Source organism: Lagopus leucura, unplaced genomic scaffold, assembly GCF_019238085.1.
Source record: "Lagopus leucura isolate 7727_CA_CO unplaced genomic scaffold, USGS_WTPT01 Super-Scaffold_100157, whole genome shotgun sequence".
Classification (NCBI taxonomy): Eukaryota; Metazoa; Chordata; class Aves; order Galliformes; family Phasianidae; genus Lagopus; species Lagopus leucura.
This window is the reverse complement of record NW_024962334.1, coordinates 45,629,993-45,652,784: the sequence shown is the minus strand read 5'-3', so window position 1 is coordinate 45,652,784 and position 22,792 is coordinate 45,629,993. Positions and strand designations below refer to the sequence as shown.

The 22,792-nt window shown below is 39.6% G+C and overlaps 1 protein-coding gene across 1 annotated transcript; it reads right to left on the bottom strand.

Moving 5' to 3' along the window:
* Positions 1-45: 45 nt before the first annotated feature.
* WDR48 (WD repeat domain 48) lies at positions 46-21,810 on the bottom strand. The gene is made up of 19 exons (XM_042889038.1): positions 21,652-21,810; positions 16,236-16,376; positions 14,663-14,741; positions 14,377-14,459; positions 14,133-14,262; positions 11,819-11,907; positions 10,945-11,046; positions 10,416-10,640; positions 9,501-9,575; positions 9,055-9,157; positions 8,492-8,589; positions 7,560-7,667; positions 7,141-7,237; positions 6,215-6,310; positions 5,125-5,233; positions 3,783-3,870; positions 3,153-3,229; positions 1,968-2,160; positions 46-1,173 (listed from the first exon to the last, which is right to left on the bottom strand). The coding sequence occupies exons 1-19, from the start codon at positions 21,697-21,699 to the stop codon at positions 1,078-1,080; spliced, it is 2,037 nt and encodes a 678-aa protein (XP_042744972.1). The 5' UTR covers positions 21,700-21,810; the 3' UTR covers positions 46-1,077.
* Positions 21,811-22,792: the final 982 nt, after the last annotated feature.

Genomic DNA, 22,792 nt, shown 5'->3' with positions numbered 1-22,792 from the left:
TTCCCCCCTCCCCCCTTCAATAAGTTAAACTATAAAAGACTACTATGAGTCTGCAACAGTCACAGGTTTTTCTTTGTTTAGAAATAACAGTGAAAAGAAGATCTGCATCTACGACAAAAGAACAACTGCATATAAAACTTTGGAAGAAAAAAAAAAAAAGTAAGTATTTTTACATCATGAGTATGAAAATGTGCTGTGAATTGTCTGGAGTTCGAGGTGAAACACTGGAAGTTATATTCAGAACGGTCTGAAGTTTTAACAAAGTGTCACATAGAGCAGAGTTACCAAAAATTAGACTGCGGTGTCCTTAGAGCACAAATGGCCAGAACTGGTTACATAGATTAAAAAAGAATTCATCAGGTTGCAGCAAAGCATGTTCACCCTATTGTGATGCACAGCATCGTTGGACTGACCCTGCTACAATATTTACCTAGTGTTCTTGTTTTGCAGACAACAACTCTCCAAAGCAACGTTCAAGTCACAGTATTAGAACAAGTCTGATGTTAATCCTCCATCAGCAATTAAGCAGGCCAGTTCGTTGAAGTATGCATTACCTATTTACTAAATGCCTTTAAGGGACAGAAATGGTTCAGTAACCCGAGAGACCACTGTAGGTACTTTATGAATGGAATGTAATAAAAATACTGCCCGTGCAGTTCTGAATTATGTTGTACATACCACTACTCATTACTATGATGGAAATGGTTTCATATCAAGCGTGAGCAGATGACAATATAAAGTTCTGGAAAAAAAAAAATACAGCAAAAAAGGAGGAAGCAAAAGTCTGCACTGGATTATCATCCATTCCCTGTACACCTCACACAATGTCAACCACTCAGGGACCTCCCATCTCAGTGACTGAGACTAGGACAGATTTTAGTTTAAATCATACAGGTTTTTTTTCCTCTATATTACAGATCTATTAGTCACTTCAATTAAATGCATACTTTCCATCCATACTGAGTCATTAGAAGTCTCATCTACCTTAGGGGTTCAGTGGGCTTCTATAGCACTACTCTTGGAACCAGTACGTTATGGTCAAGTCAATGAGTAACCATGTAAGTCCACCGCTCCCCTTCACGTTGATTTCTGGCGATAATGAAGCGTCAGATCACCACCACTCTTCCAGATGAAGTGCTTTACAGTCCGAAGGTCCATATTCGGATCCAAAACCTGAATAGCAAGAACGTCATTTACTGCATAAGTCTGCTGTATTGTCAGAATATTCAAGGATGTAACACTGTGGTTGGGCAATATACTCCTATGAGTGAACTGGCATCAAAGATCAACCATGCAAAGGCTCAGATCTGTCATCTAGCAAGCCAAACTCTTGTGTTATAGAGAGGTCTTCGCCCCCTCACTGTATAATTTCATTAACAACCACTTCCTCAATATTTAACCTTCATGCAAGCAGATGTCAGGAACAAGTTCCTGATTAAAATTTGGAAATGGATGATTTTTAGAGCTCACATCAAGAACTCTGCCAAACTTTACTTATTTATTTTTTTTCCAGTTTTTCCCTGCTTGAGTTATAACAGGCAATGAATCACATTAATCTCCCTAACGCTGAGTCTGTTTTGCTTGTGATGGTAATTATTCAGTGACCTCCTTGTCCTAATCTCAACTCTTGAGCCATTTTCCATCATATTTTCTCCTCTCCCTCCTTTGAAGAAAATGACTAAGAGCAATATGGGAGAGCTCAGCTGTGCATACGTGTGAAGCTATTGCATGATTCTATAAAGGCTGGTGGTCAGAACTGAATGAAGTAGGCATGCTTCATGAATTCTCTGGCCCAGCCGTCCACTACTGCCTGAACTGTCAGTTAACACGATAAGATGGTTTGTTCTTACTTTTAAATGCAGCAGATAATCTGTGGTATATTTCCATCTCAGTACTCAGAAATTCACAACTGCTTGACTGTTAGAAGCTGGTTTTATTCATGAGCTAAAAATTCCTGAGTGCCTTACCTGGTCCTGGCAAAGAAGTTCAATTTTCTCCTCTGCGAGCACAGCGATGTCCTCCTCTTTTTCTTGTTCTCCTGCTTTCTCATTATTGGAAGAACTAGTTGTCTGAGACTCATTATCCAAGTTTATGATCTTCTCATACACATGCTCCATCACTTTTCTCACCTGAAGCATATCACTTGCTGACAGCCGGTCTCTACAGAAGGTAAATAAAGATTGGCAAGACATAACTTGAGGGAACTATTTCTTATTTCCATCATACTCTATCTATAGCAAGCTAAGCAAACCATTAAATTTTGCACCTATCATAATATAGAAAGATGAACAGGATCATCCAAACAAAATACTGTGACACAACAGCTGTCAATCCAAAGAGTGGCACGAAGGATCTCAGAAAAGCAGCAAGATATCTGACAGACTGAATTCAAGAAATCAAACCTCATTAGGTTAAAAATCAAACCTTATTCTTTCCAAAGAAAAGGAATTAGTAAGAAGGACAGAGGATATGGAACAAGAATATGCTGTTCTTCCTACATTACAAAAAGGGAATTCTGAACAAATCAATGGCAGTTCTTCCACAACGCACACAAAGTCTGTGGAGCTTTTCTTTCACAAATTGTCTCTGATGTGAAGAACTCAGCAAAGGAACCAGACACTTATTGAAAAAACACTTGGAATTACTGCAAATAAATTGTAGGTGTCTTGCCCACCTTACTGACTAGACATTTGAGAACCTGCACTGATTTCCAATGTATGCAGCCCACATGTGATGGGCAAACCATGTTCCCTGCCAGGTTCTGTACCTTTTCCTTCTAAAAACTATTATTGATCACTGTTAGAAAGAGGAAAAGAACGTAAAATTGTAGTTCTGGACAGTAGGACAATTTGTAAGTTCCTCTGTGCTCTAATGGAACACTATAAACAAAACAACACCAAATCAAATTTCACTATTTGGTTTTTCAGAGATTTCTTAGCATTAACTTAAGAAACTGTCAGTTGAAAGAAACTTTACTTTCTTCCAAAGATTCTGATAGAACTGAATACTTTAGAACATTGCTGCTGCAATGACTGCAAACTGTGTTCCACAAGTAAATCAAGCACAGTATGATTCTCTCCAGCAATATGTTATTTTCGAGCTTACAATTCCCTTTATGCAATGTTGAGACTCAAATATGCACTATTACTTACTTTTTTAGAGTTTTTGCCCCTGAAGACGAATGAGGTTGGAGGTAGAAGGGAATCTTATTGAATTTGGGCATATTTTTCTGGAAGGAAATAAATTTGGAAAATGTTAAATTTAGAATGAACTATTATCAGCTCCCATTGCCACCATCTGGTAAGCAAAGTATAGTCAGTTCCTGATTACCAATAACCAAGAGGTTCTTAATAAGCAACTACCACAGACAGCTTCCAAATTAGTGACACTTCTAATGTGCTCCAGTTTCAGTGATGCACATATTGCACCTACCTTCTGAATGTAATTACTGTTTGCTTCAGAGCAAATCAGACAATATGAAAATACAGCAGTGATGTAAAGGTTACTCTCTACACCTGAGCTCTACACTTGAAAAGGACTCCTGTTACAGCGATTTGAAATCCTTTTCTAAGCCTTCAATGCACAAAAAACCTTAACTGGACACTTCAAAAAAAATCATGCTTATTCATGGGTGTTGAGTACAGCCCTTGAGAACACTTATTTTAAAATACAGTACGTGAGAGGCAGAAAAATTGAACGTGTTATTCAGATTGAGCTCAGTTAAAGATTTTGTAGTTGACCTTCAACAAACAAAACCTGAAGTCTACACGTGGGAAACTTACATCCACAGTGATGTCAATCACCCATTGTGGCACAGTCTCATTCAGAAGCATGGACTCCGTTTCACCACCTGAATCCCGACACAATAACCTGCAGAGAAGTCAGCTCTATGAATGGAAACGTTCAGTGTACAGAAACCAATCATAACACACATTAAAAAGCACTCAGGAGAGGATGTGCCCTTTTAACGTGCTTGAAGCTTGAAGCTGGTTAGCTAGCCTTTCACAGGATCAAGCTTACTGAGGAAGTGGTCAGGTATTTCCTACAAAGGAAAATGAGTGTAACTACATGCAAGAAGGATCTCTAAGGCAAAAATAAGGAGAACTACAGGCTGCAGCACAAACCATGGAACTACTTTGCTCATGGACTGCATGCGTTTTTTGTGTTGTAAGCTCAAAACCTGAAGGGGGAAAGGCAGCTGACAAAAGTTCTTTTCTGCTTGGGAAAACAGAGCTCTGCATGTAAAATATCTGCTAAACTCTCACTGAATTGAAAGAATAAAAATAATTTTAAGGAATGCACACATACAGCAATGAAACAAACCCAAACATTTATGTTAATTCCTTCATAGCAAAGCACACCTCATTTTCATAAATAATTATCAAGTATTTCCCCAGAGATCTCTGCAATTCAACTCTTAGGTGCAACATGCAAAGCTTGTTTCCTCCAATGGTGTCATTTTAATGTTCTCTTGAGAACAAGCTGTATAACACCTGAATCCACCATACAGAATGAATGCAATATTAAGCTTCAGCCAAGATGTACATACACTAATACTGGAAAGAAAAATCCAGTTTTCAAAGCTGAAAAATGTAACCCTATTTTGCTGATCCATTCACATACTGAAAGTTACATGGTTTTGGAACCTATGCAGCTTGTGAAGGAAAAAAACAATAAACCCAAAAGGACCACCTCCCAGCTCTAAAATTCACTGTTAATAAGCATTAACTCTCTGGTGAGCAGGAGCCACTCTGTCCAAATCAGTAATGCTCAGAGACGAATGTAAGAGATCCGTAACAAAGTCCTACAAGAATCTGAAACATTGCAGTTTCCTTGTAAAACAAAGTTCAGTTTACCTGTTTGCAGGCAGAGGGCACCAAAAAATACCTCACAGCTGCAACACAGAACTAAAAGCTATCGTAACTCTCAACACCGTAAGACCCCACACCTTGTTGGCATCCAACAAAGATGTCAGCTTGAACACTGAAAACAGTATTACTAACTGCTTAGTTTGTCTGCCGAGGGTACATCTTCAATGCATAGCACACAACAAACACAGGTGACTGCATGTTGATAAGGCAGGAAGTGTTTGGCCACTTAGTGCATGCTTTTGAGATTCTATACCTGAACAAAGTGCGTCCTCCAGCCTCACCGAATATAACTGGTGTATGTGGTGGTACTTGAAAATATCCATTTCCTTTCTGGACTCTGTTTTCCTGCTCACCATTCACTGCTGGAAAAAAAATACACACACCAATAAGACTGCACTATGCCTTAAAACTGGGTGTACACAGACAGAAAAAATATCTTCTCCATCTACAGTTAATCAATTTCATAAATGAAACAAAATCATCAGCTCTGTAAGAGAAACCAAATCCCCATTTCCAACACATAGCAAGTCTATCAGAAGGAAACTTGTGAGTAAAGGGATTCTCCTCTGTGTTTTCAGAACTCAGAAAGATACTAGCTTTGTTTTTCTATGTGGATTTGCCAAATGTCAAGATACAGTACTAGTAAAGCTCAAACTCACACTTCTTTAAGTTACTGCATTCTACATTCATTTATTTTTGCACAGTTAGTAGTCTGGTCTTCAAACACTTGAAGAAATGATTCTACATCCACGCAAAATTAAAAAAAAATTCAGCATTAATTATGCAATTTTTCAAGAAAATTCATTTTGTCATTCCAGTACCTTGAAACATAAGTTGTAAGTATTTAGACTCACATCTTCCAAAAGTAAAATCACATTAAACAAAGAGCCCAAGAAAGAAAAATCTATTATTTATTAGAGAAGGAATGAATATAATGCTAAGGTAGAGCAGGAGAGAAGTCCTATAGTTTGAGAGATTTCCTCACGGCAGCTCTGTTAACAACTGACAGTAACAATAAGAAGCAGTTCTCATCTCTTTCTTTGAATTGTTACTTTTGAGAAGGAAAAATGGAGGCTCTGATTCTGCAGTGAATGTTCTGAACATTTCACTAATCCATGACAACTCACAGAAATAAGCAGCGTGGCATGAATATGGCAACACTACAAAAGCTTGAGAATTACACTTCTATACTGACTCCAAAGCTGTGGGCAGTCAATACAAAGAAGTATGATAATCAGCAAGTTTATCCAGAGAAGTCTGCTAAGTGCTGCAATTGTTAAAGAAACAAAAACATAAAAATATAAGAACAAATCTCAAAGGAAGAAAAATATTAAAACACCTACTATGATTTATTTCATTTTCTTCTTCATCCATTGGATTGATGTGTGTTCTAGGCCAGTACTCCAGAAGTGCTTGCAATAGAAGCCCTCCAAGGTTCACTGTCAAGACACAGCAAGAACTTCAGTTACATCAAAAGCATTGACATAACATCCTACATTTGATCCACAGATGAAAATTCTCCCCAAAGTTCCCAAAGCAAACTAATCATTGGCACAGACATCTGCTTATCACAAACTCAAAACTGCAGGCCAAATCTTTTAGATTTTTCTTTCAGAAAGACTCAAGTCTCAGAATCATTACTGCTGGTTCACTGACTTAATTCAACATTCTCTAGTTTTAATAGTAGCTCTACAATTAGGAATATCACTTTTTCCCTTTTGCTTCCTGGATGTCGAAAACCAAGTGGTATAATAGCAGGGTGGCAAAATCTTTGGCTACAGCAAATGAGAACAAGCCCAAATACAGCAGCCACAGATGCAGAAATGAAGGAAAAAAGCTGCTTGCCTTTGGAGGGCCTCAGGTAAGCAGGGATCTCTGGCAAGAGATGCCCTCACCTCCACTGTTTACCCTTAAATGAAGTGTGGGAAGGGGTGGATCCTGGCTCCAACCCTTCCAGTCAGTCAGGCCCACTGCTTGCACCTGACCTCCCCTTGGTTGGCCCTGTTTCTCACCAGGTGCTCAGTCACTTTTTCAGCCCATAACTTAGCATTTCCACTGCACCGAGCCAAGAAGAAAAAACTACTTGAATATTTCAGAAAAAAAAAAAACATTTTTTCTTTGGAGAACTCTTTACAAAATTTAGTCTCAAGAAATTCTCTCTAAAACCCAATCAACAACTGATTTGTCCAACAAACGTTTTGTAATGTAAACACTGGAACTGGTTCTGCTTTTATGTTTCAGAGAAGGACAACTAGTGGTAAAAACATACATTTTGGATCGGAACCATCTGGACTGCTGAACCCAGCATCTTTTGCTGAAACCCAAGCTGCAAAGCAGTCACTTTCATCCAAAGTAATTGTCAGCATCTGTTGGAAAAAGACCATGAGAGCAAGAATGCAATAGTTGTGTTGTACTAAACAACCCAACAAATTTACTGAAGGAACAGCTGGGAATACAAAGCAAAAAATTAATTCCTAACTGTATTGTGAATTTAAAGTGACACAATAGTGTAGAAGTCATAATAGATTATTAAGAATGGAGGTACAATGTATTGATTTGCTTCAATGTAAGTCAAACTCATCAGACAAACGATAAGTTCTTCAAAACTTAGAACACATTATAATTGTTGTGAAGAAATAGTATACAAAACATGACACCAGAAGAAGAGATTTAGGATTTGTAGCTCACCCCAGTTTTCAAGTCTACTGAGAACCAGTTTGGCACATACACCATTTTAAATCTCTTCTTAATTTCCTCTTCAAAATCTACTTTCCCAAGGTCTTCAACTTTACATGCCTGTACAGCAGAAAGGATACAGGAATGTTTCAATTTTGCACACTGCATCATAACACAACTCTTAGAAACTTATACTTGATTTTCATATGCACTCAAAATTATTATCATTTCTCCACAACCAATTTAGTACAGAAACACACAAGTTAAAACTTCGAGTTTTTGTCCATAAATTGAAGAACACATTTTTTTCCTGAGGTAAAGCATCAAGCCAGCAGAGAAGGAAAAGAAAGAAAAAGTGAATCTTAAACACAAGTCAACACACTTTGACTTGATGAGTAACCCATCTCTACAGTGAGTATGTATGCAGCTGTAGCTAAGAAAAGTTGCTGAAAACCCTAATAACAAAAGCTCAAAATAACTGAATGAAGGTACCAAATTAACATTAACGCCTGCCTTGGTCCTAATATTGTTTTCCAGTATATATCACTGCAAGCCAAAAGAAAACATTCAGTTTTCTGCAAGTCCTCTGAAACATTTTTAGTACAAATCCACGTTCTTCATTCTCATTCCCTTCTTTCTCGCTTCAGTCAGCAGCTCAGTAACACAGCTGAGTGTGCTTTATTAAAGGACTGAATTGAAAGCAAATGAAGATGTTATTATCCAACCTAACATTGGGCAAAGAAGCTCTTAAGATGCAGAAAGGCTTCAGAAAGGCATCTCCTCTTTCAAAAAAGTCATCTTTGCATTATGTCTTAGGACAGAAAAATGACTTATTTTTCAACCAGAAAAAACTCCCATAACAAAAAAAAAAAAATTTCAGAACCCCCCCCAGAAAATAATTACTGATACAACAGTAGATGTTTAATCTAAAATCATGTACTTACTTTTAAGACATCCCAGTATGCCACATTATTATTTGTGTCTTTGGTTAATATGTGTCTCTTGTCATTAAGAATGTGGCACTGAATGATACTAGCACCCCCTGCCAAACAAACAAGAATTAAGGTCACCACACTTCTCTGTTTGTCTAGCTTTACAGTAAATTAAACCACATAACACAACAGGAGCGATTATTCTTTGGTTTAACTCTATTATGCAAGCACCAATATTTAAATGCTATTCAACCACAACTAACACTACATAAATGATACTCGTGCTGTCTTTGATTTTATTTATCATGGTTTTGCCCAGCACAGAGATAATTTTCTCTGTAGATGCTCACACGATGCTGTATTTTGGATTTTTGATGTAAACAGTGGTGATAGCACCGATGTTTTCATTTGCTGCAGAGCAATGCATAAAGTTATTACAGAACAGTCCTTAAACAGAGCCAAGGACTTTTCAGAAATCAAAGTGTCAGACAGCTGAGAACATGAGCTGGTCTTAAAGATCTACCATTTCTGCTAATGATAACGTTTCACAAGCACTCAGGAAAACAGCTGTTTACCTTTTATAACTTGGTCAGGCTGTGTACATAGGGGTGGTATAGGATTGGTACAATCATTATCATAGTCCCCAGATGCTCTAAAATTATGAATTCCCTTCAAAGTCTAAAGAAGCAAAAAAAAATAAGGACACATTCAATCATTTCAAAAACTTTGCTTTTATCTTGACTAAGAAGTGCCAGTTTGTGCTGCTATTCAGATGTTAACCACTCAGTGTTGGATATTTAATAAATAGAAGCAGCATAGATAATAAAGGAAGTAATTCAAAGATTTGTATATTTTGGTCAACTTGAGTATTCACATTTTATAATTTAAACAAACAAAGAAAAAACGTTATAGATCATCTCAACTCAGTCCAATTGCAAGTAACACTCCATTAGATCCTAAAGCAAGCCTGCAAATCCATGATGATGTATTTGAATCAGAGCCTAAAATATTTCTCACTTACCCATTTATTCACAGAGGATTTAGTTGTTGCAACCCAAATTGCTGGAGGAGGATCAGCTGATCTATCAAGTTCCATCTAGATAACAGAATTATAGATACTTTCAGTTACTCAATTTAACTTTGCTCTGTGTATGCACAGCTTGTATAACAGCTTTCCTTGTGAATCCACCATCTTGGCTTAAGTGTATAAGCAATATACATATATATACACACTTATATGGCTTATATACTGGTTTCTGTTTCAGTCACACTTTTTACACCTACACGTCCCACTGCCATGTCATTAAGTGTTACATATTACTAATACAGTTCTGTGCATATATTTCTAAGAAGCAATTAATTTTTTATCTCAAGCCTTGGCACTCCTGATTTGCTTTCTAAAAACTGTACTAAAGCCCAGTAAAAACAACCTTTCATATTTAAAACATGCTCAATTTCAGTAACATCTGAATTTATACATTTTTTATAGCAATCAGGTATTTCTTCAGACAAATAAGTTGCAGATGTAATTTAAGACAAAAAAAACACCCAAAATATTGGAGGTTGCTAGTCAGGTAAAAATGTGCAGCATACAGTCTTTTGTCAGCATACACCTCAAGCCACTGTTTTGTTAGACAGGATAAGTGCCAGGACAAGAAGCAGATGGCACAAACTGAAAAACAAGAGGATCCCTCTGAAGATCAGGAAGCAACTTCTTTTTTTTTTTTAATATTATTAATATTTTTTAGATTGTGAGGGTCACCAAGCACCAGAACAGGTGTTACAAAGCGTCCCCCCTTGGAGATTTCAAATGCTATCTTAAACTGGTCCTGGGAAACTGGCTCTAGATGGTCCTACCCGAACACAGGGTTGGACAAGATAATTCTCAGGGATACCTTCTGACCATTCTGTGATTTTGTGAAGCAAAATCAATTACCTTAAGAACTGGTGCCTTTTCTTCACAGATAAGCACACGAATATCAGGATTCCGTAAATCTGTACAATAGATCTTCCTGTCTCTTCCTCCTGAATAAACATGAGTGAATGCTTCATTGACCTGCAGAGCCCAAACACCTTCATCATGGACTCGATATGTGGCTATACATCTCTGCTGCCCAAGGGACCACAGACGAATAGTCCCATCAGAACTGCCTGAAAGACACTGAGCAACAATCATTGTAATTTCATAAAAACCTTTCATAATTCTTCTTTTTCCACTAAGATGATGCTAAATGAGAAGTGGCAGTTAACAACTCTCGTCACTATTTCCAGACAGCTTGTATTCATCAGTTTCCCATACATGAACACCATTCGCTGCCAGCCACCCCCTCAATCACTCAGCACCTAAACAATTCTTGTTGGTACATCTTCTGTAATCGACAACACAGAACAGTTATCGCGCTGAAAAGACATTAATGACATTTCCGTGTTCTGCAAAATGCCTGGCCTCAAACAGAAGCACATACCTGGGTACCATCTCTGTTCAACAGCAAAGCTTTTACGTTGTCTGTGTGCCCTTTGAGTTTCATTAGTTTTGCACAAGTTCTTGGATCCCACACCCTGAGAACCTACACAAACAGACACAGAATAACTGCATTAACATTCTTTCATTTATGCATTTTCTCCATATAATTAAGCCTTTCTGAATAAACTGACCCTTACCCTCAACAAGTACACATCCATCACCAAAAGCATGTTTTGTTAGAACAGGATACACAACTACATCTTATGCATCTCTAATAAACAGACAGATTTTCTTCCCTTGATTGTAATGGCATTTGTTCTGGCTTTTTCTGTTGTCTTCTTAAGATCTTAATGAATGCAAGCGATTGGAAGCAAGACAACGTGTGGAAAGAAAAAGAATTCTGAGAACCTGGCTGGTATATTCTACTTTCATTTTCATATAGACAAGGAACTCCTGGGTGTTTTACCTTTCTCTATAACAAACACCATCAAACACAAAGTTTCACTAGCTCACTTTACTGACCACCGCATGGGGGCCTTGGAAGTTGCTGTATCATTTCTTTTTCACCAGTGGTACATGCTTCAGTTTGTATGATCAGCTGAGTAATATGCCCCCAAAATTAGAGCTCTTTTAATGAAATTAAATGATCTCTGATGTATGGATGTTTACACAATGCATGGTTTTAATACGTTATCTATAGGTGACTGATATTCCAACTTCCACTCAAAAAAACAAAACCAACCCCAAAAAAACCTCACTTCCCTTACTTAAAACACAAAAGCTGCTACAGATGTAAAACTGAACACCAGTAAAATTGTCTCTTTACATTAAGATTTGAAGAGAAGCAGAATAAGCCTTACTAGATTTTTGCTTACCTTCTCAGTGGACCCCGATACAATAACTGTTCCCATTTGATTCATTGCAAGGCTATAGATGGAATCTTTGTTCCCACTCAGGGAAGAAGCTGTTTCAAAAGCAAAATATTAACACTTTCAATTTTAATGTTGCCACTTGAAAACGTAGTTATTTATTCACTAAAAAAACAAAACAAAACAAAAAACACTACAGAATCAAATGTAGGTTTTGATCTATAATAGTGCCATCCTACTCCACATATGGGGCTCTGCTAAAAAAAGGAGCAAGACTGCAGACAGCATATTGCTATGCTTTCTGATTCGTGATCCAGTGTTGTATAAAACCTCACATTTATGGTCACTACACTCCTGGTGTCCACAGTGATTCAATGCAAGGTAATCTTGTGGTTCTCAACTGCTTAGAGAATGGTACTTCTAAGTGATTTCCTAATAAGTGCTTGGATTTAAGCGCAGAGATTTTTCCTAGCCAAGCAAGCTAAAAAGTGGTAATAAAAATCTTTGAGTTTAGCACACTGTCCAACAAACATATAACCTATAAAAGGCTTTAAAACTTTCTCCATAGTGCTAACGCAGGCAGGAGGACACTGGGAATGTAGGACAGAATTGTAGAAACAAAATTCATGCTGTAACAAAAGCAGTGCTCAACTCCTTCCTCTTCTAGAAGGGACAGTCACTCAGAAGCAAAACTCCTCATCCAATTTAAACTACAGCTATGCTGACTGAGAGACAATCTTTAAAAACAGGCTTCCTTTTCATGTTGGCTTGTGTACATTGCTTCCCTGTAATCAGACAGCAAATTAGACCACAGCCTTCACTTGCACTCCAATGAAATGCTGTTTGAAAGGACTGTGCAAAGCCAGTTCATTCACAACACATGTTCTTCCCACCAGAAGCATTTTTAGTTGGGAGCACTGTACTTACAGAGAACAACTTTGCCTGCTTCTCTTCCCTCTCCCTTATCATGCACTACTGCTCTAACACCAGAAAAGCAAATTTATGTCTGTCATCTTAGAGGTAATGCCTCTATTTCCTTTTCATTTTGTGCTCAGAACAAATCATTTGGGTTCTGTATCACAGTAGAAGCGTTCAAGAAACTAATTTTTCCCCCTAGACCAAGTCTTCCCAAGAGCAAGACTTTCCTCAAAAATTCCCTGTTCAACCAAATCACAACATGTCTTAAAGTTATCAGCAAAATCTGGTGACAAAACACTTTGAGTGATAGCAAACTTCCACAGAAAACACATACAACTATTTAGAAGTCAGCTCTGCTGGAGGCCACACAAACATGCCAGCACAGGGCTAAAACTGAATTGAAAATCCTATACACAGATCAAACACTCTGTATAAAATGAAAGAGACCACTCACTTTGAACAGTATACTTCTGAAGTACCTACAGGCAGCAAAGCACACTGTGATCAAACTAGATCTCCTTCCACAAAATGTAAGAGCCACCACAAAACAGGATGCTGATGGCCCAAATTTGTGTCACTCACTCAAGCAATTAAATATTACCCAACTTCAAGGTTGGTGTCACACTTTCCAGAAGAGAAACTTGACCAACACTGTTCTGACAATTCTAAGAAACTGAGGTTGGGATTGCCCTCTAGGTGAAAAAACAGTGAATTTCAATATACTGTAATATCTTTAAGGGGACAGAGAATACTGTAATATCTTTAAAGGGACAGAGTACTCCTTAAAATATGATAAAATTAAGGATTAAACCTGACGTAGAACCTACTGACAGTGTCCCCTTGCCTTCTAACATTTAACTACCAAGTTAGATCTCTTCAGTACCCTACCATTACTTCTATTTCACCACAATGGCAGGAATTCTTACCAAAGTTTATCTAGTAACTTTATTCTTCTGACAGATACATCTATTGAATGTACCAAATTCTGCTCTAGGGGCTGTACTACATTTGTTGCAGCATCTAAATAAACACAAAACACATTACAGAAATTCTCCCTCTGAATATTTCTCAGTGCATTTTCTGCATTAGCTAAGGAGCAAAAAGCTTCTTAAGCTAAAGCTCTGTGAACTTCTGATGAACAACAGCTCATTACATCTCAGGAGAAGAGGTCCAAATAGACCTGTATCTTTATTCTGAGTATCATGACTGTTGGCTGTTCAACACCTGCAACTATTATACAACACAATAAGTGGACCAAGTACATACCCTCAAAAACTTAAGGATTCTTGCACATTTTTTAATCTGCACACAGAAATGGGTATCTTTAGTCTTAAAATGATCTCACAGATTATGCTAGTTCAATAAAATATGCTGTATTTGTCTCCCATCCCCAGGTACCTACTTGTGACAGTGTTGTTTGAGGCAGTCAGTGCTGTTAGAGTATTTACATCCCAGAGGAATATTTGTCTGTCCAGCCCGGCAGATGCTACCAGTTCTTTATCTTTTGCATATGCTAAGGCTTTCACATAATCCTGTAACAAAGTGTAACAACGTGACTCAACAATATTACACACTTGAAGTTTACATTACAACATTTAAAAGGTTGTCAATTGTAATATACAGTAGTTCCAAATAATGTCTTTCACCTTATGTGTCCTTAGTGTTGACATGCAAAATCCTTTATGTGCGTTCCACACTTTCACAGTAGTATCTGAAGAAGCAGATATCACTAAATGGGGAAGGATAGAGTGAACTTTAATAGCTTATATATTACCTTAGAAAATGCCTGAACAATCCTCTAAGCTTCTTAACAAATGATTCAATGAAAACAAAATGTGTAGGTATGATTCATTTAAATGTGCTCGCAGTGTTTTAGCACATTAACACCACACAAATTTTACATGCTTACAGAAGACACAATTTAGTACTCACATGTTTTACCATTGCAGCAGAGTACAATATCATTTACCCAATCTGTGTGATGTTCCATAGATGCAATATAAGGGTCTTGCTGAAAATTACAAAAAAAAAGTTTAAAATCCCCTTGTGAAAGGAAAAGACAATGCAACTATCAGATCCTGTTGTGACATTTGCAATCTTCAAATGGACCAAAAGTTGACTAACACGATGCTGCTTGAAGTCACTATTCCCGTTCTTTCAAAATATAATATCACAAAGTAGTTTTCAGGGAACCCCCTATATATTTTAAACTCATTCCCATTTCATGATGAATTTCACCTCAAAACGTTTAGTTTTCTATCACAGAAAAACAACCAAAATGGCAGTGTTTGCCAAGCTAAAGTTATTTCTGCACTCATAGGATTAGACTTCTGCTACAGAGAGGAACAGAACAACTAAAACACAATACGAAGATCTCTCAGACATGAAGCTTATAGAATCACAGACCTCAAGAGATCACAGAGTCCAACCCCATTGCTAAAGCAGGTCCCTACAAGCAGGGCACACAAGTAGACATTCAGAGAAGTCTTGAACGTGTCCAGAGGAGACCACACCACCTTTCAGCACAGGCTGTTCCAGTGCTCTGCCCCTCTGACAGCACAGAATTTCTTCCTTGTGTTAGTACGGAACTTTCTAGGTTCCAGATTCTGCCTGCTGCCCCTTGTTCTATTATTGCTCGCCACTGAAAAGAGTCTGACAGAAGTGTTATCTCCTGCATATTTCACATAGAAGCCCTGGTTTCCAGTAATCTACTCAAATTCATAATGCTCACCTTTTGTTCAGAGCGAGCCAAGGCTGGTGACCCCTAAGAGAAAAGCGGCTTGGCAGAAAAGGACTCGGGGGTCCCTTGGACATCACGTTGAACATGACCTAGCAGTGTGACCTTGCTGCAAAGAAGGCTAATGGTATCCTGGGCTGCCTTATGCAAAGAATCACCAGCAGGCAGAAGGAGGTGATCCTTCTGCACTGTGTCCAGTGGACCCTCCAATACCAGAGAAACATGGAACTACTGAAGAGAGCCCAAGAAAAGGCCAAGGCAATTAAGTGTCTGAAACACCACTCCTCCGAGGAGAGTCCAAGAGCCAGAGTTGTTTGGCATAATGCTTTAATAAGCTTTCCTTAGCTAGAAGATCAAAAAGAAAGTGGAGCTAACAGGATGTGATCAACTGATCTTAATAATAAAGGGGAGATAAGGAGTAGAGATCTTCCCAAGATACCAGAATATATAAAAGAGTTCACCAAAAGTTCATTTGTAACTAACACAACATACACAGACCTAAGCAATCTTTTTTTATGACTTCTTTATCACTGAAAATTGCAACATTCTACATTGAATTTATCTCAGTTGCAATTAGTTCTTCAGGACGTTGGCCCAAATGTGGGTTTGTAAACTCCAATACATCTTGTTACAATATGAACATTTACCAAAAACAATTTTCTACCATGATTGGCACTTGTTAAAAACTGGTACATCTGGTATACACCTGTAGCGTGCTAACTGAAAAAACACAAAGCAGATTTAGACTGAGAAATCCTCTTGGCTTACCTTGTGCTGATTGACACTCCATATCCTTATAATAGAGTCTCGGCCTGCTGTGAAGAGTCTATTTAATGCTGGATCCAGCTGAAGTGCATTTACCCCATTTCGGTTATACTTCTCCACCTCATCTCTAATCACATAGGAGACCTAAAATACATTTACACAGACCTGATTATGGTATTAAGATACTGAATCGGCCACAAAATGCTACCAGCTAATTTCATTCCAGTGAGGTTCTCAGGTAGAAAATACTAAGAGCTTTAAAAGCATTAAATGAGTCTGCCAGTTTGAAAGTCACCATCGCTAACCTCAGCCAATTTCCTCCCCCTGAAAACGGGGAAGAGTTACAAAGATGTTAGTGCTACACAAGGAGCCCAAGGGATTATTTAATCCTTACAAATCAGGCTTAGACTGGGAGAATCCTCAGTTTAATTCCCCGCTTTGCAGAGATTCTGGATGATCCCAAACAACATGATGCATTTGTGGCTCATTTTCTAAGCAGGTTTCATGTTTTCTAAAGCTGTGATGACAGTGTTTCTCAGCCTTGCAGGGAGAGGATGCCACCAGTAAGGATTACAAAATACTGCAGGTTCAAATTCTATCCCAGCTATTACTATTAATACTATTATGACAATTGGAGAAAGGCAGTATTTTGATACTTAAAAAAAAAAAAAAAAAAAACTAAAAAAGAACACACATCTCCTTTCTAACATAAGAAGCAGAAATATTTAGTCTTCTTCCAATTAGGGAAATTCTTGTTTCAGTCCTTCTGTACCTGACAGCACAGTGTGTATTGCTCAAAAACATTAAATGGAGATTTAAGGGGACAAACTACAAGTCTTACAATGCTCTCCACTATGCCTCCTGCAGTAAGCACGGTTATAAAGGACTACAGATGCTTCCAAGCCAACCCACTCACCCAACCATTTCACATCATGCAGCCTCCTAACCATTTACACAGTGGTTTGCATATGGTTAAGAAGAAAGCTCTCCATTCAGAGACAATGTGGGAGAACCAAAAGCTATCCTCCTTTCCAGACACTGGAAAACAATTACAACAGGGTAAAACATTAAGCTTGACAGAATACAGCCTGCCAACAGCAGGAATCATTTGGATATGTAAGTGCCAGTGTTTTGAAAACTCTTTCAAGGAGTAGTTTTGGACTTAATGAAATTAATTTTTCAGGCCAATAAGAACCTTAGAGCAGCATAAAGAAAATGTTTTCCACTGACCAACCATGTATAACACTGCTGTTAAAACACATGGAGCTCTTGGAGCGGGTCCAGAGGCAGCCACTAAGATGATCAGAGGGCTGGAGCACCTCTCCTATGAGGAAAGGTTGAGGGAACTGGGCTTGTTTAGCTTGGAGAAGAGAAGGCTCTGGGGAGACCTCATTGTGGCCTTCCAGTACTTGAAGGGAGCATATAAACAGGAGGGGGAATGATTGTTCACAAGGGTGGACTGTGATAGGACAAAGGGGAATGGTTTTAAAGTGAGACAGGGGAGGTTTAGGTTAGATATTAGGAGGAAGTTTTTCACTCAGAGGGTGGTGAGGCACTGGAACAGGTTGCCCAAGGAGGCTGTGGATGCCCCATCCCTGCAGGCATTCAAGGCCAGGCTGGATGTGGCTCTGGGCAGCCTGGTCTGCTGGTTGGTGACCCTGCACACAGCAGGGAGTTGAAACTGGATGAGCATTGTGGTCCTTTTCATCCCAGGCCATTCTGTGATTCTCTGATATGACTGTACATACAGGGCAAAATGTCCCTGCAGCACTTCATCTGGCCTCAACCACACCACATCTGTGCTGTTAAAATGCCCATGCAGCCTACCTAACTCAAAGAACGTTACGATCAAAGTCAAGGTCTAACAAACAAAGCAAGAAAGATGGGCAAAGTCACATTGCTTTCCAACTTTTGAATAAAAGCAATGAAAATACCAAATGCAAGCTGTTCAGCTCTTTACAAGCTCCTTTACAGCTCTTGTTCATATTTTGAGAGAAGCGAGTAAATGAGAGCAAGTATCTTTTTAAAGAGTTAACAGGTCTCTGATAGACTTAAGAGCAAATGGAAGATGTGGGTATAGTTAGTAGTTAATTACATGTTAATATGCAATTTAAAGGGACAAAATAAAGTCTGCCAAAAGGGGGCTAGAATGCTTCTCAAAACAAGGAACTTGAAATCGAGCAATAAACACAGCAGCAATTTGATTTAAAATATCTGACAGTTGTTTAAGGCTGGTGGACAGCAGTCACATTCAGTAAAGCCTAGAGATCACTAGGGCAAACAAAGCAAGAATGCAGGTTATCCACATGTCACTCTCCATCATTGCCTTATTTTTGAGGAGAAAGGTCTGAAGTATTATTACTTGGTTTTAGATTGGAGTGATACTCAAAATAGAAATAACAACTGTTAGAAAATATGGTAACAGTGCAATAATTATGAAGTACATACTCAAGTATGTGTACACAAATGCACAAAATAATAGATACAAGAGGTTTTTCTGTGATTAAATTCACCTCTAAGCCACAGCACAGACATTTTTCGCAGTCCAGATGAGGTGGCACTGCATTTGGACAGGACTGTGAAGGTCATCAGGAAGCCACGACTTGCACCACCTGGCAGACATTTCAAACCAGGCAACTGAGAGCACATTGCTGCTTGGTTCACTGCATCGATTGATTCACAAAGCCAGCATCAAACACAAAGATGACTGAGCTTGCTGTGATATTGCCATTTGATGGTCCAGGCAGGGCAAGATGTGGCATGAAATACTCCGATAATGACCAAGGCTTTTTACGTTTATTATGCTGTAGCATTTATAAACTCCTGTAACAAATAACAACACTTCACTGCAGTAAACACTGCAGAAATATTACAGTGATGAACCTTCACTATAAAGAATTTATGGGACTCAGTACCTTAATTGGATCAGGACTAGCCATTTTAATGACTAAAAGCACCAGAGACACAGGTAATATCAACAGATACATTTCAGTACACAAGTCCAAGTTCTTACAGTACCTGTAATGCATTTCCTTCATCAACTCTATCAGCCAGATAGAAGTTTTGCTCCCCTAGTTACAATACACACATTAAGACAGATTTTCTTTATGTACAGGTAGAATCTGCCTTCAAAAATGCCAGCATTCTTCTGGAGGAAACAGTGAACAGACAAGGCATGAAGGCACACATTCCTTTTTTTAAGTAGAGGGAAATTCTCAGCCACCTGCTGTCATAGACAACTGGGAAAAGATATTTTTCAAGAACCCTAGAATGCATTGGCTGCATTAAAAAATAAGAGATGAAGCAGGTAACCACTAAGGAAAAGATAAAACAACAAGCCGTTTCTTCACCATCATGGCACTGCAGATGGTACTCTTTAAAATAACCTAAGCTTCTAAAACTAAGAATATACTGATATTTAAGTTTTCATCAGAGGATCCAAGCCCAGAATAACAGTAATGTGTTAAGGAGTTCATCTTATCTTTTTTACAGTGAATCAATTTACTGGGTAAGGATTAGATAGAAAATGACACATAACATCTTTAAAAAAATATACTGCATACAAAACCTACCCTGTTCTTACTAAGTTCTATCATTCAAAAATAAAATCAGTAGCTGAAATATTTATAACTACAGAAGTTTTCCCTTTCACTGCTTTCCAGTTGCTGTCAAGATGTTTTAGTGAATCAATACAACAAAATCAGTGCAAAGTCTGCTTATTCTGTACAGGCCTTTATCTTTAAGATAAAAACACTTAAAATTGATTCAAATTTCATAACCAAGATATTGGTCCAAATCATATTGATGTTCACCAGTTTTGTCAAAGGATTTGGAGAAGAGGGTTACAATTGCTCTGGACAAGCAGCAGGTTTGGGAAAGCATTTATAAGCTTCTCCTGAAGGGAAACTACTTTAAGACACCTGCTGAAAAATGGCTTCACCTCAAATTAATTCACAGTACAACATCAGAAAGCCACAGCACACGGCCAACTGCTTCTCATCACACAGTGGTGTTTATTACTCTCAAACCCTGCACCTCCATTCCCACCCAGTTAAGGGGACCTTACAGTTGGGACACCAACACATTTCAAATGAGTGCCTTACATTTAAATAATTATAGTTCTTACCTTTATCCACGTTATTTTGAGGTCTGAAACACCTATCCTGATTAAACCCTTATGCAGTATACAATTATATCCAGAAGCATCCCACGCTATTTTGAATGGTTCTACTGACCAGTAGAACAGGTGCATCAGAGACAACAACAGTTCAAACTTGCATAAATCTTAACCAGCTCTCATATCCTCTAAAAGAATCAGGTTTCTCCATGCCTGATGGATATTTTTCCAATCGGATTTCAGGATAAATCTCTATTATTTGAAGCAGAAACATATTAAACGCTCTGCCATTGGGAAGCAGAATAAACTGTTAATGGTTTTTACTTTCTACCAGCAGCTGACGGATGTAAGAGCCACTGAGAATACCTGACCAAAATGTGTATTTAACCAAGTAAGTGAAATAATACAATAAAATACTTTGTATGTGCTTATCATGTAACCAAAGTTATTCTCTGTTGATCTAGACTTGGAGTACACTGGCTGAAGCCCAGATCAGTATAGCAGGATATGGAGAAGCAAAAGCATCAAGTAACACAGTGATAGCAATTCATCAAATAAATAGCCCGCTACAAAATTCCCTTTCTTGGGAGGCCAATCTTCAAGAACTTGTACATGCTACAGATGATGCTGCAATATTTTATTCTTTGTGTTTTTGAAAACGCCAGTGGGTTTTTCAGAAGGGCACGGAGGCTCTTTATGCAGCACTGACCAAGTGCTTACATTAACTACAAAAAACCACTATAAGCTAAAAACATTTCCCCTATGTGACAGAACACAAAAGATGCCTTAATACACAGCACCCACCTCTGTTTGGAAGGATGCTGAGACTATTTCAAGCCAAATCGATATATATATATTTTTTAATATAACGGTTAGCTGAAACTTGCACTTACCACTAAAGGTAGGCATAAAACATTAATCCTCTTCCATACCGAAAGACAGAAAACCATTTAAAGTGCCGGCAGTATCCCGAACAAGATAACGAAACATCACAATAAACCCATTTCCCTGACTTTTACCATTCACTGCCACAGCCTGACCGGTCTGCGGACTTCCCTTTGGAACGGCTGGCCGGAGCCGGCCGGGTGGCTCAGTTCTGCATCCCCCGAGCTGAGGAAACCGCTTCTCTTCAACCCCTCAGTCGGGCCGCGGAGCCGAACACCACCTCCTTCACGGAGCAACGCGGAGACCCGTCCCCAGCAACCATCGCCCCCCTCCAGTGCCCCGCCGTCACCCTGAGGGCGGCCCACGCGTATCCACGCCGCCCCGAAGCCCCACTGCTCCCCGCAGCCGCGCACCCACCTGCACTTTCCGCCGCCCCGCCGTGTTCTGCCGGTGATGCGCCGCCATCTTGCATGTTGACACTGTGACGTCACTTCCGAGGAGGATGAGCCGTTCCGGAAGTCCCGCCCCCCTCTCTGCCCAAAGCCCGTATAGAGGAGAGGCGCGGGCGCCAGCGTTGACTGAGGCGTTGCCAGGCAACTGCGAAGGGGGCGGGGCCAGAGAAGGAGGCGCGGTGAGCGTTTCCGGCCTGCCGTGGCCGCGCGCCATCTTACGCCCTTAGTTTTATCTTCTGGTCGTCGGAGCTCTGGGTGCGGGCTCATCTCCTTACTCATCCCACCGCTTCCTGATTGTTTTCTTCCTATTGGTGGCCGGAGGGACATGTTTTTATCCCTGGGAGAGCAGTGGAGGCGTGGCCTATGGGCTGAAGTTGTTCGACTCCATCTGAGGTGCTGACAGAACGCTGGTGCATGGCCCCGACACTGAGGTGCTCTGGCTGCATCAGGCAGTGCTTCTGTGCTGCTGAAGGCTTCACGTGTGCCTTTAAATGTCATAGAACGGCTTCAGTTGGAAGAGTCTTTAGAGATTATTGGGTGTTGGAGCTGGCACAGGCAGGATTTTCCCCTGCTGGATCAGGCTGCCCATTGCCCCATCCAGCCTGGCCTTGAGCACCTCCAGGCGTGGGGCATCCACAGCTTCTCTGTGCCAATGCCTCACCACCTTCTGAGTAAAGAATTTCCTTTTAACATTTAAGCTCAATCTCCCCTCTGATAGTTTAAAGCCATTCTTCCTTGTCCTGATGATATCAGGCCATGTAAAAAGTCGCTCCCTCTCCTGTCTGTATGCTTACGTACTGGAAGGCTGCAGTGAGGTATCTCTAGAGCCTTCTCTTCTCCAGACTGACCACCCCCAGCTCCTTCAGCCTTTTTTCATAGGAGAGGTTCTCCAGCCGTCTGGGCATCTTTCTGGTTCTCCTCTGAACCCACTCCAGCAGCTTTGCATCCTTGTGCTGGAGGTCCAGGCCTGGTCTCAGCACTCCATGTGGGGCCCCACGTGGGCAGAACAGAGGGGGACAGCCCCCTTCCACTTCCTGCTGCTGCCCCTCTGTTGATATCACCCAGTATGCTGTTGGCCTTCCAGGCTGCAAGTGCTTCTCTGCATA